The sequence below is a fragment of the Acartia tonsa genome, chromosome 2 (genome assembly GCF_053477335.1).
Source record: "Acartia tonsa isolate MP-2025a chromosome 2, ASM5347733v1, whole genome shotgun sequence".
Classification (NCBI taxonomy): Eukaryota; Metazoa; Arthropoda; class Copepoda; order Calanoida; family Acartiidae; genus Acartia; species Acartia tonsa.
Genome location: NC_137261.1, coordinates 45,320,844 through 45,340,033, shown reverse-complemented (window position 1 = coordinate 45,340,033; position 19,190 = coordinate 45,320,844). Strand labels below are relative to the sequence as shown.

Here is a 19,190-nt window from a genome sequence, read left to right as displayed (position 1 = left end):
GGCTCTGACCATCGGTCCTTGTTGTTCCTTGAAGCCTCCTTGATGAATATATTTGAGGAGGTAATTTTTGTATCTTGTGAGCCCCTCAAAATTTAAGGTGGCGCCTACCCCTGATGAATTCATCCGCTCAACCCAAACGTTGTATCTAACATAGCTCACTTTACCCTGGTTGAAGGAGTAAGTTAAACTTTTGTGCACATTGTTGGGGGTCATTCCCATGTCCAGATTGAGTAAACGCAAATGTTGGTTCAACATGGAAACCTTGTCCCATATCTTCTCCTCCTCAGGCACATGAAAGAAGGTACCTAGAGAAATCTTGTGAATTTTTGAATCCACTGCTGCTCTTGTTATCTTGGAAAGGTGTTTTTCAATTGTAGCACTATCATGAGTCGACAAGAATTGTTGATACGCCGTCACCGTTATCCATTTCAGATCTTTCCCCTTCAGTTCTGCCAGAATTTTATTGGTGACAGAGTCAATACTAACTCTAGGCGTTCCTATCCACTGTATTCCTACTTCTCTTGTGTCCAAAACTGATTGAGGCATGGAAAATGGCGCAATAATTATAATACTCGGCTCAATATTTATCTTGTCCGCAGTTTTCAGATTCTCTAGAGTCCCCGTTATCTGTTGCACGTCATCCTTGGTGCATACCTCCATTTCTCCTTCAATGCTTTCAGTTTGGCAACCCTTGTCTTCAACATAATACTCATCATCACCTGGCGGTGATAACTGCTCTTCCATTGACACATCCCCTTTCACCTCCTGAAAACTAGCCATTATTCTATTCTGAAAGAAAAAAAATAATTGGCAACTGTTTTCTGATATGTAAAAAAAATAACCCTAAAGAAAAATTTTTACAACAGAGCCTTTCTTCCATAGCTGTCTAGAAATAATAAATTTACGAATTCTAAATGTTTTAATAGAAATAGATAAAAAAATATATTGATTGTTAAGATAAAGAAATGCCTTGTAAAAAAAACATTCGATCGAGAAATGTCCTTGATTTCTGATAAGAATTAAAAAAATTGTATGCGTTAAATTTTTCTGATGCTATGCAACACAAAAATTTAAAACTTATATCTATCTGATTCCTAAAAAAATAATATTATCCACAATCGTGAACCAAACCATAACTAAAAAATAAATATGAATACGATATAATAGTTAAAAAATGAATAAAATAAGCGTTATACTAAGAAAAAACATGAATAAAATTTTTCGACACGTAACGAATAATCTAAAAAAATACTCGTTTCACTGTGAAAATTGTGTAAAATAGGCAATTTTTAACTTTCACATGCCTACGGCACGTTTCTCTGTTTACAATGCGCAGATCACTTCAAAAAATGCCGCGAATTTTTGTTTTCTGCTTCTGCCTTCTTTGGATTAGACGATGACTTTCTAATTATTTATGATTCAGGGATAAGGGATGATTTTCGTTGTATATAAAAAAAAACAATTTTTGCCTAATGTAAAAAAATAATTTTTAAACTTAAACTGAACTTTGCCAGTGAAATTTGTTTCCTAAAAAAAACAAAATTATTCAATTTTTGATGATGAGAGATACTTGATGATGTTATAACCTATTACTAAAAAAATAAGATAAGATAAGATAAGATAAGACAAACCAAAAAAAAAAACTTTTGTAGGTAATAACAAAAAAAAAAATGAAAAAAAAATAAGAATAAAATATATTTCTCCTAAAAATAAAATAAATAAAAAAAAAATTTTAGATTGATCTGATATAAATCTAAATTGAAGTAAAATAAGAATAAAATATATTTTTCCTAGAAATAAAAAAAAAAAAAAAACTTAGATTGTTCTGATATAAATCTAATTCATGCAGATGTTCAGTAGCTCTTGTTCAATTCTCCCTTGTTGCATGACATTGATCAGAGGCAGTGGATTTACCCCTCTCTTCGTCATCACATCCGCCAACATATGTTGTCCGCGCACCCATTTCACTTCTGACACTATCTTCTCTTGTCTTAGTTCTTTGATCATCGCAATTTCAGCTCTTAGTCTCCTTTCATCTACGCATGTTGATGAGTAAACTGCATCTCTGGTTGACTTGTTATCAACTATCGCTTTGATCTGCAGATCAATCTTTGCATTCGTTATCTCCAGTAGCATATCTCTTAATGCTATAGCTGCATCCAGCGCTGTTCCCAGACTAATTGCTTCTGCTGCTAATGTTGACGCTACTTTTCTCTTGATCTTGTTCGCTTTCCAATCTAAGGGTGAACATTTCCCTGTTTTGATGTTAACCAAGAGAATCACAAAACCTCCTGCCGAATCTTCTTTGTCATTTAGGTTCCTAAATGCTGAATCTGAAAAACACCATATCTGACAGTCTCTTATGTTCTGAACATTTGAGAATCTGACAGTTGCTAGATTCCTTTGTAGATTGGCCAAAGTCTTTTGAGCTTGGCACAAGTCCCTGACATATCCACCTTTGAATTTTGTAGATAGGTCTATCATTTCAAAGCATAAATCAGGACGTGTTGCTCTCACAGCCCAATTCAAAGAGCCTACCATTTGTCTCAACATTGAGAGCTCTTCTTGCGTCATCTCTTTGTCCTTTTCCTTCAGTCTTGATGCTTCAACACTTGGAATCTGAATATTCTTAACAAATCCAGATTGATCAAGAGTTATTCCTGAGTTATCCTGCTTGATATTGAACCCAGTATACATAAACTCTTTAATCTCACTCTTTCCAATCTTGAAGGACTTGAGTACTTCAGGCATTATATGCTTGTTAAAATACTCTGTGCCTCCTTGTAAGAAATCGTCTACATGAATCCCTATCATTCCTATAAGTTCACCTCCATGTATATAATAAAATAGACCAGGATCGTACTTGCTTTTCTTGAAACCTAATGCAAGTAACCTGTTTTCAATTTTATCATACCATTTTCTGCTTGCATCCTTGAGACCGTATAGGCATTTTAATAGCTTCCATAGCTTTCCGACTACATTTGCCTCTTTAGGTGGTTTGACATACACCTCACGATCTAGTTTGTTACCTTGGAGGAATGCACTAGCTACATCTATGGTCTGAATTACCCATCCAAACAGTGTTGTCAGTGTCAGCAGTAGTCTTAACGATGACTTCTGCATCGTAGGTGAATCTTTTGGGAATTCCTGTGTTTCCTCATACCCTCTAGCTGTCAACCTTGCTCTAATTTCATCACCTTTCTCGGTAAGAACCCATGTTGTGGTAATATGTTCTTGACCTTTGTCTGCTACTACTTTATAAGTATCAAAGCTTTTAAGCTTCTCCAGCTCAGCATCTTTTGCAGCCAGACATTCTGGAGTATTCCTTCTTTCTTTTGGTAACATTACAGCAAGGACTTCCTCATGAGCCCAATTGTACAGGACATCCTCTGGCAGCATTTTTCTGATCTTTTGATCTTCTACATGTGTTGAAAATGCTTTTGATCCATTGTCCAACTTTACTGTTACCCAATTTACCTCTTCAATTTGCCTCTCTCTTTCCTCTGTATTGTCTACTAGACCTTCTCCCATCTCTTCTTTCCTAATATGCTCATTATCCATTACATCTGTACTGAAAGGTTTTGTTCCATCATCCAATTGTATATTCATCCAATTAGCGACAGTTCCTGTTGCTTTGCCTGCTTTTCCTGTTACTATACCTGGGTACCATTTATCCCCGATCTTCCATTCTATCCTGTCATTTTTCTTGAAACCATGCTCTTGCGTCTTCTTTTCTTAGTGATTGTTCTACTCCTAGATTGTGTACGTGTAGGTATTGATGGTCTACTTGTTATCTGTTGCTCTTCATCCTCATCTGTTTCAGGAAACTCTGCTGTTCTCTTAGGAGTGCTTGTGTGATGATTTGTGTTCTCTTCCATTGTCTGTTCTCTTCTCTTTTCTCTTTTTGTTCTTTCTTCAGCATACAGTTCTGGAACATACTTTTGTTCAGCCTCATCCTTCTCTTTCACCTTATCTTTGTGAGTCTCTTTTTCTTTTGTCTCCTTCTTTGTTTTATCATCACTTTTCTCACTGGCTGTTCTTTCAACTGTGATTGAAAAATCTCCATTCTTTCGTTTTATCTTCTCTACCAGCTCATCCTTTGCTTTCACGAGTCTATTTGCACTTACTCTTATGCCAAAGCTTCCATGTCTAACATAGATAACTTTACCATCCTGAAACATCACTGTTGCCGGGCCCTTCCATCTGTCTTCGTTCTCCCTTTTGTAGTACACTATGTCACCATACTGATATACAGTGTCACTTGTTCTGATTCTGTGTTTCAACGCTTTCTTGATCTTTTCACAGCTCTCTGTCTTCATGAACTCCTTTCTTGTAGCATGAAGTGCAGTCAGATGTTCAGTCAATTTCTTGCTCATTGATTTGACTTCCCATGCTGGTGGTTGATCCTCAAGTATGTTGGGTAGCCTAGGATTCTTTCCTAACACAAGCTGATAGGGGCTGTATCCATAGACATTCGCTAGTGTGTTCTTTGCTGTACACGCCCAAGCTAAGGCTGTATCCAAAGGCATGTCAGGATGTTCATCTTTCACTCCACCTAGCATACCATCACATACATGGTGGTTCTTCTCACATGTGCCGTTCTGCCAACCGGCTTCTGCACCTGTGGTATAATGCGCTACTCCTAACAGACTTGTCACATCACTCATGAGATGCGACACAAATTCTCCCCCATTGTCAGAGATTATTCCTTCCATTATTCCAAAATACTTGATCCAATGTCGCATGATCTTATCTACAATCGTTTCAGGCTTCTTATCCTTGATCACTTCCCCTACTGTGAATCTTGTGAAGACATCAACCATATAGAGTATATACTTGTCTTCCCATACCTTCAAATCAATTGACACTACTTGGTTGAAATCGTTTGCCATATTCATTGCTACAACTGGTCTATCTGGAGTTTTTCGTCTTAACACACAACCCTCACATCCATCAATGATTTTATCAATGATCTTGGAAAAGCTATCATCCCACTTATCTGCTGCTTTTAGTAGATTGACAAAGGACTGCTTACTTCTATGTCCAAACTGGGCATGAAGCTTCTCAAGAACTTTCTTTTGTTCCTTTGAGTCAGCTCTTTTGATATCTACCATAAGGACTTGTTGCATGTCATATATTACCCCTTTGTCTAGTAAGTCTATGATATAATGTCCTGCAGATGTCGTGTTAACTACTAAGGGTTTATCGTTGATTGTCACTCTATCTCTTTTCATGTCAATACCTATCCCTAATCTTCTCATCTCGTTCTTAGATAGTAGTAGTGGAATATCTGAATCAATGATATCCACTTCTATCTTGTAATCTTCACCTCCAATCTTCACTGGAAGTCTATAGAAGCCAATAGATGACAACTCTCCTTGGTTTCCAAACCTAAAAGCTGTTTCACTCTTGTACGGTCCCTCTATTCTCTTTCTCATGCTGTCCGTCATTGAGTTTATGAATATATCTGTCCACTTCTTTCCAGCAACATTTGCCGTACAGCATGTGTCCATTGCAGCACAGTTTATTGTCTCTGCTGTAAACTTGCTTAGTTCAACTTTATTCGTGGTCAGATGAACCGATTGCGTGTTTCTGGACCTACGGCTTTCTCTTGAGCTATCCCTGTCATCCCTGTGTCTTCTTGGACTATCTTCGTATCTCCTATTATGTCCACGGCTTCTGTCTTCTTCTTCACTTCCACTTGATGACTCTACAAGAGATTCTTCTGATGATTCTTTCTTTCTCTCTGCCATGTAGGTATCCCTTGTCCCTGATCTTTTCTCTTTGTATCTCTTATTCTTCTTGTCATATTCCTTACCTCGTCTGTCTTGTCTATCATGTCTATCATTTCTATCTTGTCTATTCCTATTCTCATGCGAGTCTGGACAGTTGGCAAGCAAGTGCTTATTGCTTCCACAACGATGACATTTAAGCCTTGTACCTGTAGCACCTATTGGATTTAAATCTCTATCACGGCTGTTGTCCCTGCTAGGCAGTTTCTGGTATGATTTTCTATTGCCTTTCCTTGGTGGACGCCATCCGTTTGCTACTAGAACGTCATGGTCATGTGTAGATAGAAATGCATCATTCTGACTGCTAACATGTCCCATTGCATTACATAAAACGTCTGTCATTCTATCTTTAATCTCCTTGTAGAGTGTGTTTGCTTCGAAATTTTTCTTAATATTTACCCCTGTCATTACCATCTTGTAATCTATATCTGATAATTTTGCTTTCTTTAAAAGCATATAGGCTGTAACATTATCTTTAAATTCAATTTCATTTGCCGCCGCTAGTTGTATAACTTCCTCAAATCCTGAAATGTATTCTGATATAGACATACTTACTGTCTTTACATAATCATAGAATTGTGTGAATACTTCTAATTGTCTACAGTGCTCACTTTTACCAATCTTTTCTTCTAAGAAATCCATAATTTTCTTTACCCCCTCACTATCATTTGCTAAAGATGTTGGTTTTACTACTTTCATCAACTTCTTCCTTAAATTTCCCCCAAACTTTTTTGAATCAATCGGTATGGTTGAAAAAAGCATTGGAGCCCTACGATTTTCATCTATATCTGTACATAGTTCCCACAAATCTACTAGTTCCTTATACTCTTCAAATGTATCACAATCATCCAAGTATGGTATAGGCATGGACGTGTGATGTCTGGTTCGATGTTGATTATTCATCCTACTAAAAGACCTATACCTATCCTCCTCGTCGCTCATTTTTAGTTAATTGCCTGGGGTTTAATTTTTATCTGAATAAAAAATGACTCTAAAAAAACTTTTTGTTGTCTGAAAAAAAATACACAAAAGTACAATCTTTAAAATTGTTACTCTTGTTATCTGAAAAGAAAAAAATAAAAGAAACTAAAATAAATGAACACACATATTCTTTATTTTATTTATTTTTATCTGAATAGAAAATAATTTATTTATTCTGATTAAACAAAGCTGGTATAAGTTCAAACAGTATAAATTATGAACACACAAAAATATATATGACTTAGGCTGATATAAAGTCTTTATTTTTATGTTTCTATTTTTATGTTATAACTGGTATAAAACATAAATACACTATTCCGCCAGTGTAACTAATCTATATCCCGCTTATAGATTTACTGCTAACAAAAAAAATCCTGTATACTTTCCGCTAGTATACGTTTGCATATCTTCCACTTATGCTTGATTAGGTGTTGTATTGTGTGCTCCTACTTTTCCTTACTGATTAAATGGTCCATAGATCTTTTTCCCACTTTTGACAATGCTACCATTGAGAAAATAGCATAAAACCACTACCTGGGCTTAATGCAGGCGGACACACACAATGCAACGTCTAAGCTCCCATCCTCCTAGGATCTGTAAAACGAGATTCACATAAACTTAGCTGCCACAGAAGTAAATATTAAAAACCCCAGGGCTTCTCTGGAATTACAAATGTTCATATCAGTAAGCATAATAAATGCAATAAGGCAGTTATCATAAAGGCACATAATAATCAAATATTTATACAGGATAAAATTGGTTTGGTTGTTGATGTAGTTGATGATCTTGTCCATCTCCTCCTCGGTATTGCTCCTAGATCATAAACATACATTTGACATGTTATTTTACGCAGATGGTGCTTGGATCATTTTGCTCTCGTACGTGCATAGCAAATTAGTTTTAGCACATGCAAGTTGTGGATAAATGTTTTTTCAAGTATTAATTAATACTAAGCCAATTTCCAGCATGACTTTGAAACCGATCAATATCCGCTGGTTAGAACTGGTTCATCATGCATAATTTAGCATCGTATTACAGACAATTTTCCACGAAACCATTTTTTAGCATGGGACATTGGGGTAACAAATTTGGTTTTAATCTTAAAACTTTTCATAATAATATCCGCGGAAAGCGTTTACAATACGATAAATAATTAATACTTGATCTGATTTAGTGGTACCAGTGGACCGCCTGATGAACTCATAATATCCGGCTTTGCATGCCAGCTCAACAATCCTTCACCTGAATCTGGCAACAGCCCCCTACTAGATACTCTCGATTATTCAAATAGGAGGTTTTTAAATTTTATTTACAAAGGGCTTTGCTACAACATTTTTATGTTTTAAAAATCGTTTCTTTTGGTGAGAGGTACTTTTCGGTTAAGTGCACCTCCCCTTCCTGTATATACTTTATGGCTTAAAATCCTGTAAAGTTTCAATATAAAACTTCCCTGAATATAAGGGGGGGGGGGGAGTTCTGACACATTTGCGTAAACGGTGAGTATAGGCTTTATCTTTGGACTGAGAGGATAGGTTATTAGAGAAAAAAACATTCTTATATGATGAATTTTCCCCAGATTTAAGATTTTTTGGATAGGCCTCCAGGTTCCGGAGCTCCAGGCCTCCAGGTGGTCTCTGGACAGGTAAAAAAATAAAAAATTCGTATTTGAACAGTTAGAGGTAAGTTTATAAAAGACTATAATCTTCTTTTTATATATTATTTATATATTAGAAGAAAAAATTACAATCGGCCTCCAGGTTCAGGTGCTGCAGGCCTCCAGGTGGCCTCTGGACAGGTAAAAAATCAAAATTTCTTATTTGAACAGTTAGAGGTAAGTTTATAAAACAACATAAGCTTCTTTTTATATATTATTTATATATTTGAAGAAAAAATTACAATCGGCCTCCATGTTCAGGTGCTGCAGGCCTCCAGGTGGCCTCTGGACAGGTAAAAAATCCAAATTTCTTATTTGAACAGTTAAGAGGTAAGTTTTTAAAACACTATAATCTTCTTTTTATATATTATTTATATATTTGAAGAAAAAATTACAATCGGCCTCCATGTTCAGATGCTGCAGGCCTCCAGGTGGCCTCTGGACAGGTAAAAAATCAAAATTTCTTATTTTAACAGTTAGAGGTAAGTTTATAAAACAACATAAGCTTCTTTATATATATTATTCATATATTTGAAGAAAAAATTACATTCGGCCTCCATGTTCAGGTGCTGCAGGCCTCTAGGTGGCCTCTTGACAGGTAAAAAATCCAAATTTCTTATTTGAACAGTTAGAGGTTAGTTTATAAAACAACATAAGCTTCTTTTTATATATTATTTATATATTTGAAGAAAAAATTACAATCGGCCTCCAGGTTCAGGTGCTGCAGGCCTCCAGGTGGCCTCAGGGCAGGTAAAAAATCCAAATTTCTTATTTGAACAGTTAGAGGTAAGTTTATAAAACAACATAAGCTTCTTTATATATATTATTTACATATTTGAAGAAAAAATTACAATCGGCCTCCAGGTTCAGGTGCTGCAGGCCTCCAGGTGGCCTCTAGACAGGTATAAAATCCAAATTTCTTATTTGAACAGTTAGAGGTAAGTTTATAAAACAACATAAGCTTCTTTTTATATATTTTTTTACATATCTAAAGAAAAAATTACAATCAGCCTCCAGGTTCAGGTGTTGCAGGCCTCCAGGTGGTCTCTGGACAGCTAAAAAAATTTTAAAAAATCTTATTTGAACAGTTAGAGGTCAAGTTTACTTAAAAAAACAAAATGAGCTTATTTTTAGATGCTTTAAAGATATTTGAAGAATAATTTACAATTAGCCTCCAGGTTTAGGTGATGCAGGCCTCCAGGTGTACTCTGGACAGGTAAAATATCAATATTTCTTATTTCAACAGATGGCGGTAAAAAAATTAGCTTATATGTTATTTATATATTTGAAGACAATATTACAAATTGCCTCCAAAATAATATTATAAGTATAATTTTAAATTACAATTGGCCTCCAGGCTCAGGAGCTTCGGGCTTTGAACAGGTAAAAATAAAAAAAAAGATAATATCATTAACTCCTACAATTTAAACCTTTGAAGTCTCAATGTGTAGGACCTAATAATATTATATGTTGGCGTTATCCTCTAAAAATTTTTTTTCAATTTTGAAAATTTTGCTATCCCCCGACTTAACTATAAAACCTGGCAGCGGCACTTTTTTACAATTAGGTTTGGTTAGATTATAGGCTGGAGACTGATAGAAATTTTTTCTTTAAACATGTAAATAATATAGTAAAAGAAGCTTATGTTGTTTTATAAACTTACCTCTAACTGTTCAAATAAGAAATTTTGATTTTTTAGCTGTCCAGAGACCACCTGGAGGCCTGCAGCACCTGAACCTGGAGGCCGATTGTAATTTTTCTTCTAATATATAAATAATATATAAAAAAGAAGTTTATGTTGTGTTATAAACTTGACTTTTAACTGTTCAAATAAGATTTTTTTTTTAGCTGTCCAGAGACCACCTGGAGGCCTGCAGCACCTGAACCTGGAGGCCGATTGTAATTTTTTCTTCTAATATAAATAATATATAAAAAGAAGTTTATGTTGTTTTATAAACTTGACTTATAACTGTTCAAATAAGATTTTTTTTTTTTAGCTGTCCAGAGACCACCTGGAGGCCTGCAGCACCTGAACATGGCGGCCGATTGTAATTATTTCTTCTAATATAGAAATAGTATATTAAAAGAAGCTTATGTTGTTTTATAAACTTACCTCTAACTGTTCAAATAGGAAATTTTGATTTTTTACCTGTCAAGAGGCCACCTGGAGGCCTGCAGCACCTGAACCTGGAGGCCGATTGTAATTTTTACTTAAAATTTGTAAATAATATAGTAAAAGAAGGTTATGTTGTTTTATAAACTTACCTCTAACTGTTCAAATACGAAATTTTGATTTTTTAACTGTCCAGAGACCACCTGGAGGCCTGCAGCACCTGAACCTGGAGGCCGATTGTAATTTTTCTTCTAATATATAAATAATATATAAAAAGAAGTTTATGTTGTGTTATAAACTCGACTTATAACTGTTCAAATAAGATTTTTTTTTTAGCTGTCCAGAGACCACCTGGAGGCCTGCAGCACCTGAACCTGGAGGCCGATTGTAATTTTTTCTTCTAATATATAAATAATATATAAAAAGAAGTTTATGTTGTTTTATAAACTTGACTTTTAACTGTTCAAATAAGATTTTTTTCTTTTTTAGCTGTCCAGAGACCACCTGGAGGCCTGCAGCACCTGAACCTGGAGGCCGATTGTAATTTTTTCTTCTAATATATAAATAGTATATTAAAAGAAGCTTATGTTGTTTTATAAACTTACCTCTAACTGTTCAAATAAGAAATTTTGATTTTTTACCTGTCAAGAGGCCACCTGGAGGCCTGCAGCACCTGAACCTGGAGGCCGATTGTAATTTTTACTTAAAATATGTAAATAATATAGTAAAAGAAGGTTATGTTGTTTTATAAACTTACCTCTAACTGTTCAAATAAGAAATTTAGATTTTTTACCTGTCAAGAGGCCACCTGGAGGCCTGCAGCACCTGAACCTGGAGGCCGATTGTAATTTTTTCTTCAAATATATAAATAATATAGTAAAAGAAGGTTATGTTGTTTTATAAACTTACCTCTAACTGTTCAAATAAGGAATTTGGATTTTTTACCTGTCCAGAGGCCACCTGGAGGCCTGAAGCACCTGAACCTGGAGGCCAATTGTAATTTTTTCTTCAAATATATGAATAATATATAAAAAGAAGCTTATGTTGTTTTATAAACTTACCTGTAACTGTTCAAATAAGAAATTTTGATTTTTTACCTGTCCAGAGGCCACCTGGAGGCCTGCAGCACCTGAACCTTGAGGCCGATTGTAATTTTTTCTTCGAATATATGAATAATATATAAAAAGAAGCTTATGTTGTTTTATAAACTTACCTGTAACTGTTCAAATAAGAAATTTTGATTTTATACCTGTCCAGAGGCCACCTGGAGGCCTGCAGCACCTGAACCTGGAGGCCGATTGTAATTTTTTCTTCGAATATATAAATAATATATAAAAAGAAGATTATAGTCTTTTATAAACTTACCTCTAACTGTTCAAATACGAATTTTTTATTTTTTTACCTGTCCAGAGACCACCTGGAGGCCTGGAGCCCCGGAACCTGGAGGCCTATCCAAAAAATCTTAAATCTGGGGGAAATTCATCATATAAGAATGATTTTATCCCTAATAACCTATCCTCTCAGTCCAAAGATAAAGCCTATACTCACCGTTTACGCAAATGTGTCAGAACTCCCCCCCCCCCCTTGTTCACCTGTTTCCGAGATCTTTCTACATAGTTATCCGACTTCTTTGAGAAGGATAAATACAGGACAAATTTTTCTTTGGCTGAAGTATGTATATTAGTATAAGAATTAGTAGCAAGGCAATCGTCTTCGTTAGCACTTCTTAATAAAAAGAAACTAAAGTTTCCAGTATGGCTTCGAAACCGATTCATTATGAATCATTCATATCCAGTGGAGTGAAACCGATCTCATAAATACTGAAAATTTGTGTAAAGAATCGAATTACAGACATTTTTTAAAAACTAAGATAAAAATGGCGGAAAGCTATAATACGGTTTGATAAATTATAGCTTACTATTATTGTTGAATATTTCAATGTTTTTAATTATTTCTAGGGCTTGCAATGAAACGATTTCCGGAAAAACGATAACAGGAGAAAGGGATGAAAAAATTAAGGTTTCCGTATTTTTATTCTCTTCTACTTGAAATTAAAAATAATCAAACATTTAATCTTTATCAAGCAGTCTTTCTTTCTCTTTTCAATAATATACCTAAGACTTCTACAAAGCTGCTTAAAAAAATTGCATCTAGCTGTCTACATTTCAAAATCCTTTTTTAAGAATTTTATCTTGTTAGCGTTATTTATTGCCTAGGTATAATTTTTTTGAAAACACATATCTCATAAATAGTTCTGCAGAATTTTTCTAAAGGATTAGTTTTTGTTATTGCATTTATTTAGGAAGACCATGAGGCAACCGTGATCTGTAAACTTAAAAAAACTGAGCAATTAAATGAGGAACAAAAGTAAGTTTAATTATTAATAAGTTCACTTATTGTTTGAAGCGAATCTATTATATAATTTTGTTCTGTTCGCATGTACATTCACTTAAATCTTTAAAGTAACTTTCTTTCTCTTCGCTCTTGGTTTATGGTGGTAGATCCACTATTTTTAGACCCGACTATTTTTTTAGAATCGGGCGGGGGGGGGGGGGAGAACCTATAACCTTAGAATGACAACTAGTTATATTTCTTGAAAAAAAGACTCTCATTGGTCCAACGGCTAGGGATATCTTTTTTTTTGGGGGGGGGGGGGGTGTCCAATCTCCCAAGAAAACCACCACAGGACCAGTAGATATATCAGTCCAATCTGCTCAGCAGTTACCGAGATATTAAGCTCCAGACAGACAGACCTACATCGTTTATACTTTGTATTAAAGATTAAAGAAAATGTTTTATTGTCCAGGGAAAGTGACAATGATCTTGGTTCACCATTGCTGTATCTTACAAATCTACATAACAAGGTGTTTTATTTTTTTTTATCTTTTTAGAAATTGTTTTTAAAATTGATATTTTTCTCGTGATCATAAAAATGCTTTCGTTTAAGTACGTAACCTGGATGTTATTACATATTATTTCCTGTTTTCAGAGCTTCGTCTATTCTGAATTTAATTATTCTTGTGGTGAACTTGACTGGCTGGAGGATTATTTGATTCTAAATACTGTGATTATATGCCCAACTTGTCCAAATACTTCTTTTGTGGATAAAAGGTATGTAAGGTTCTTTTCCTCGCAATTAGTAGCATTTTTTCAATTTCATAATTAAAAATTAATAATTATAATAATTATAAAAACCGATGAACGAGCGGTGTCAAGTAATAAATAGCTTTAATAGCATCAGAGAAAATCCTGTTCCGTAAATCTAAAGTCTATTTTAATTTTTTTATATTTTATTTTAGATAAGCTACGCTTGCTCTTCATGTAACCGTTAATATCTACATAAATAGTATATACGTGTTAAAAGGGCTAACAATTCCCCCTTCGTACCCACTTTCCTTTAATTACAGAACAAAACAAGTTTTACGCCTTACACTAAAATATCCAAATTTTGAGCAATTTCAAATGAAATAAATTTGCTGAAACACATTCACAGCCCTTGTTTATATCTAGTAGTTAATATATTTTATCACATTTAATGTGAGAATGTTGCTATTATCATATTCAAAATAAATGCTGTAAAAAGCTTTAAAATATTTAAACACTAGTCTCTCATTGGACACAAAATGACGTCCAATAAGAAAAAGGGATAAAAAAATTGGAAAGAAAATTATTTTATTTCAAAATTAATTCTTGGCATTTTGGAATAAAAAATATAGGGGAAAGAAAATTATTTATTTCAAATTTATTTCTGGTCTTGAAATAATATTCATTATTTTATTTTAATTCGAGTGTCAACCAATAAGAAATAGACATGCTGTTTTTATTATTTTTTGTCAATTCCTTTTTAAGTTTTTTCAGAGTATAAAATGAGAATAAATTTTCCAACATCATTATTGATTTCTAATTTAACATTTCATACAGTGGGTAATATTTATTTCAACATTTTTTGTCATTCAAAATCAAGTGTCACAAAAATAATAATATTTAGGGTAAGGGGGGGGAAATTTCGGTTTTTTTTCGGTTTTTTTGAAAAAAAATGGGGTAAATATTAATATTTTCAAATGAAACCAAGACCAGTAGAAAGCTTACGGAAAGGAATATCAGGTCCTAAAAGGACATTATCCTAGGACTTTTAGAAGTTGGCCGAAATTGACCGCAAAAAAGTTACCGATATTTCCCCACCACCGGGGGAAATATCGGTAATTTTTTTCAACCTAAAAAAAATCGATGAAAAACGGCCAAACGGCCAGTCGAACATAAATAATCATAATTAGTATAGGTTACAGGGATTATCCACTAAAAATGTTTCATAATGATCGGACTATTCCTTCTATGTTAAAAATGAATTTTTTTGAAAGACGCGAATTTTCGATTTTTTTTTTCGAAAATTTTTTTTTTTAAAACTTAAAATTAATATAAGAAAAAAACGTATTTTATTACTTTTTAGGCCTGATCCTAAAAAAGCTCACATTGAACTATAGATTTAGCCCAAAAAACATGAAAATTGATTAAAAATTGACCTCAAAAATTGAATTTGAAGCAAAAGTGTCATCTTTGCAAAAAATCTTGACTACATTTTAACCTTAAAAAAATCGATGAAAAAAGGCCAAACGACCAAACAAGCGTAATAAATCATAATTAGTATAGGTGATTGGGATTAACCACAAAAAAATTCATAAAGATCGGACTATTCCTCCTATGTCAAAAATATTTTTTTTCAAAGGACCAGAAATTTTAATTTTTTTCCTCGCAAAATTTTGATTCAAAATATAAAATTATTTTTTTTTTGTTTTTTATGTGTTCTATTCATTTTTAGGCCTAATTCTTAAAAAGTCCATATGGAATAATAGATTTGACAAAAGAAAATATGAAAACATGACCATAAAAGTTGAATTTTAATTTCTTTTGAAATTACCGATTTTTCCCCCGGCGCCAACTTTGGTAATTTTTGAAAAAAATATTAACCCGATTTTAAAGCTCTCAACGGATTTGGAAAAAGCGGGCAATTTCTAGTTCAAAAAGTTTTTCAGATCAGCTCTAGGTCTTACCAATTTTTGTGTAGGTCGATCTTTACACACCTACTAAAAAATTTTTGGAAAAAAAAAATTTTTCGTCCGACTTTGAGACCCAATAAGTACCCTTAATCAGACATATGTCTACTTGAAATCTATTCAATAGATGTTTGACGATGGAAATTTGAAACTGTCGGGTCAATATTTCTTTAATATTCCCCCTATTTTCTAACTGTCCAAAGACGTTTATAATAATTAGGGAAAGGGTTGAATTTGGACAGGAAACCTAAATATTAAAATCTTTTCTAAATTTTTACGATCCTGAAAGTTAATATTTACTGATATTTTCCAATAAATTTTTTCGTTTCGTCAAAATTTGGAAAAATAGCCAATATGGCTGTCTAGAAAAAACACGAAACCTCTACACCTAATATTTTCTCAGTGTTTTTTTTTACTTTTTATACAATTTTTTTTAAAAATTAAATATTGATGAGTTTTTTATTTTTATAGAATGAATTATAAAAAAAATAATATTGGTTGATTGGTTTTTGCGATATCAGAACTCAGAACCATATCAGTTTTACTTTTAAACAATTCAATAAATATGAAAACTTTAAAAATTAAATATTGATGAGTTTTTTTTATTTTTTTAGAATGAATTATAAAAAAATAATATTGGTTGATTGGTTTTTGCGATATCAGAACCATATCAGTTTTACTTGTAAACAATTCAATAAATATGAAAACTTAGATATAAAATTTGTATAATAGATAAGACTTTTAAATAATTTATTCTCCCCTTTCTTTATTCCAAAAATCTCGATTTTTCTTTCATTGTCATATCCTAGTATTTATTATGTGTATTTGTATTGTCGTGTGAGTATGTGAGAGGGTTGTAAAGGATAGATAAATTACCACCCCCCCCCCTCTCCCTCACATAGCTGTTAAGACTTAAGATTTTTTGTTTCAGGCTTTCAGCGTATCTACTCTATAATAATCCACCTTCCAAAGATCCAACACCCTACATTATCCAACCCTCCACCCTGCTTACTGTCTACTACATTTCAACTCAACCATATATCAAACTTGCTAATATCATAAAGTGAAAGAAAAGTTAAAAAATAAACCACCAATAACCATTAAATAATGTATTAATCATTCTAACTCAAGTAATATGTACTAATTTATTATTTAACCTAACATACTAACAAAACAATAATCATAACTTTTTTTACTTTAATGAAATAAATAATCTAAATAAATAAATAAACTATGTTGACTTAAATAAAATGAAAATAAATATTTTTATTTTATTTGGATTGGAGTTAGTTTTGTAAATTGTAACGATTTGTCCTTGTTCTCTAAGGTCTCATATTTCCTGTATCATGAGTTGACCCTTAGCTTTATGCGGTCATAAATGTTCCCCCCCCCCCCCAAAAAAAAACGCTTTTATCAATATACCTTGTATATTGGGGAATATTAACAAGGATTAAAACATCCATAAAAACTAGTACTGAAACTTTATGACAAACGGATACAGGAAGCAAATGCCTACATTACCAGAAATGAAAAAAGCTATCCGCTTTCTTACGGAGATTGACCAGCCCTAATTATAAAAAAGCTATTGTTCTGTAAGATTAAAACGATTTCTGAAACTGTATAACAAACGGATAATAACACTTAAATAGTTCAGAATAGTCGACAAATAGTCGACGGACAAACTGACCCTAATTATAGAAAATTATTGTTCTGTATGAAGATCTCATATTTCTCATGTGAGTTCAGTTAAGTTGACCCTTCCAGTTTCCCTTCCTTAATCAGGTGACATAAATTTTTCCTCCCCGCCCCCCCCCCCCAAAAAAAAATATTGTACAGCGATTAAGCGAAGATATGTTAATTTTATTTACCATAAAAACGAGTACTTTTAAGTCAAGTTTTTATTTCTATATAATTACTGACCCAACGGTTTGAAATAGATATTTATCGCATTGTGCCGTATATGTAATTTAGAAGCCATATTGGAATAGATATTTATCCTATCATATTATAGACAACTGACATTATTCTTTTATTTTAGTAATTATGGGAAAATTGAAACAAATTTAAAATGCACGGAAAAATGTCTATAAAAATTTAAAAAAAATTAATTATGAATTAGCTTCGCTCCAAAACAAAAAAAATACTGAAGGGAAACAAACTAATCTAAAATCTTAAATATATATGAACATAGCTTTGTAAGTATGTCTGTCCAGGCGATAAATTTAATTCAAAAAATAGATATTTATCAAATTATCACATCGTATTATAAGCGTATGACCGGAAATTAAAAACGATTTCTTTCAACTGAAGTCCAAAAAAACCGTATATAGTTATTCCGAATTTTACGATTTGTATTTAATAAAAGATAGACAGACAAAAAGAAAGAACTAAAATTATTAAAGTGATTATCTAAATTTGGTTACTATCATCATATCTTTGTATAATTGGTCAAAAAGCCTTCATAAAACTAGGAAAGTACAGACGATATTTTTATTTACCATAAAAACGAGTACTTAAGTCAAGTTTTTATTTCTTTGTATGTAGATTTCTAGAATGATATCTATTTTTTTTAATAAAAAAAATTAAATCGACTTATATCGACAAATTACGGCTTTGTGAAAAAAAACTAAAGATATATTTTAAAAATTAAAATCCACGGAAAATGTCTATAATATGTTAAAAGTAAAAGTACTATAGAACCTATTTTTTTGAAGCGAAGCTATTTCTGATTTATTTACATAAATAAAAACGAAAATGTCTATAACATGTTAAAAGTAAAACTATAGAAACTAACTTTTGAAGCGAAGCTATTTCTGATTTATTTACATAAATAAAAACGAAAATGTCTATAATATGTTAAAAGTAAAACTATAGAAACTAACTTTTGAAGCGAAGCTATTTCTGATTTATTTACATAAATAAAAACGAAAATGTCTATAATATGTCTATAATACGATGCGATAAATATCTATTTTCTGAAGCAACATAAAATGATAAAAGATAGACAGACAAAAATCAAAATGTATTTCCGTGAGAAATTAAATCTTGTTGTTTATCTCCCTCCCCCACCCCTCCTTCTAACTAACCATTACTACCAGGCTAAACCAATCTAATGAAATTCTCCCCTCTTTTTATAAGGTTTTAATTTAACACCTGCATTTTTATAATATGTGTATGACCGGAAAGTAAAAACGATTTCTTACAGATTTTTCTTTCTCATAAATTTAAATGATTTCTATTTCAAATATTATTTTTTCAAGATTATATTAAAATAGTATTAAACACAATTTTACGGATATAGGATGTATGTACAATTATAATTTCTACTAAGAGTAAGAGTTATCAAATATAGTAAATTTAAATGATTTCTATTTCAATCAAATATTATTTTTTCAAGATTATATTAAAATAGTATTAAACACAATTTTACGGATATAGGATGTATGTACAATTATAATTTCTACTAAGAGTAAGAGTTATCAAAAATATAGTAAAGACTTATTTAAGCTTTAAGTGTATGACCGGAAAGTACTTAAAATCTTAAAACCACGTTAAAACCATCGCAAATACGTCGTATGATGACCGGAAGAAAAGGCCAA

At 32.7% G+C, this 19,190-nt stretch overlaps 1 protein-coding gene across 2 annotated transcripts in view; it reads left to right on the top strand.

Annotated features, from left to right (window-relative positions):
- LOC145311973 (uncharacterized) overlaps positions 1–19,190 on the top strand; it is a 48,761-nt gene that overhangs the window by 2,039 nt on the left and 27,532 nt on the right. For both annotated transcript variants that reach the window (XM_080151051.1, XM_080151049.1), the window contains exons 2-6: positions 7,948–8,067; positions 12,499–12,559; positions 12,843–12,907; positions 13,347–13,404; positions 13,530–13,651. In XM_080151051.1, coding sequence (XP_080007177.1) covers positions 7,948–8,067; positions 12,499–12,559; positions 12,843–12,907; positions 13,347–13,404; positions 13,530–13,651 — 426 coding nt within the window. The remainder of the gene's footprint in view (positions 1–7,947; positions 8,068–12,498; positions 12,560–12,842; positions 12,908–13,346; positions 13,405–13,529; positions 13,652–19,190) is intronic.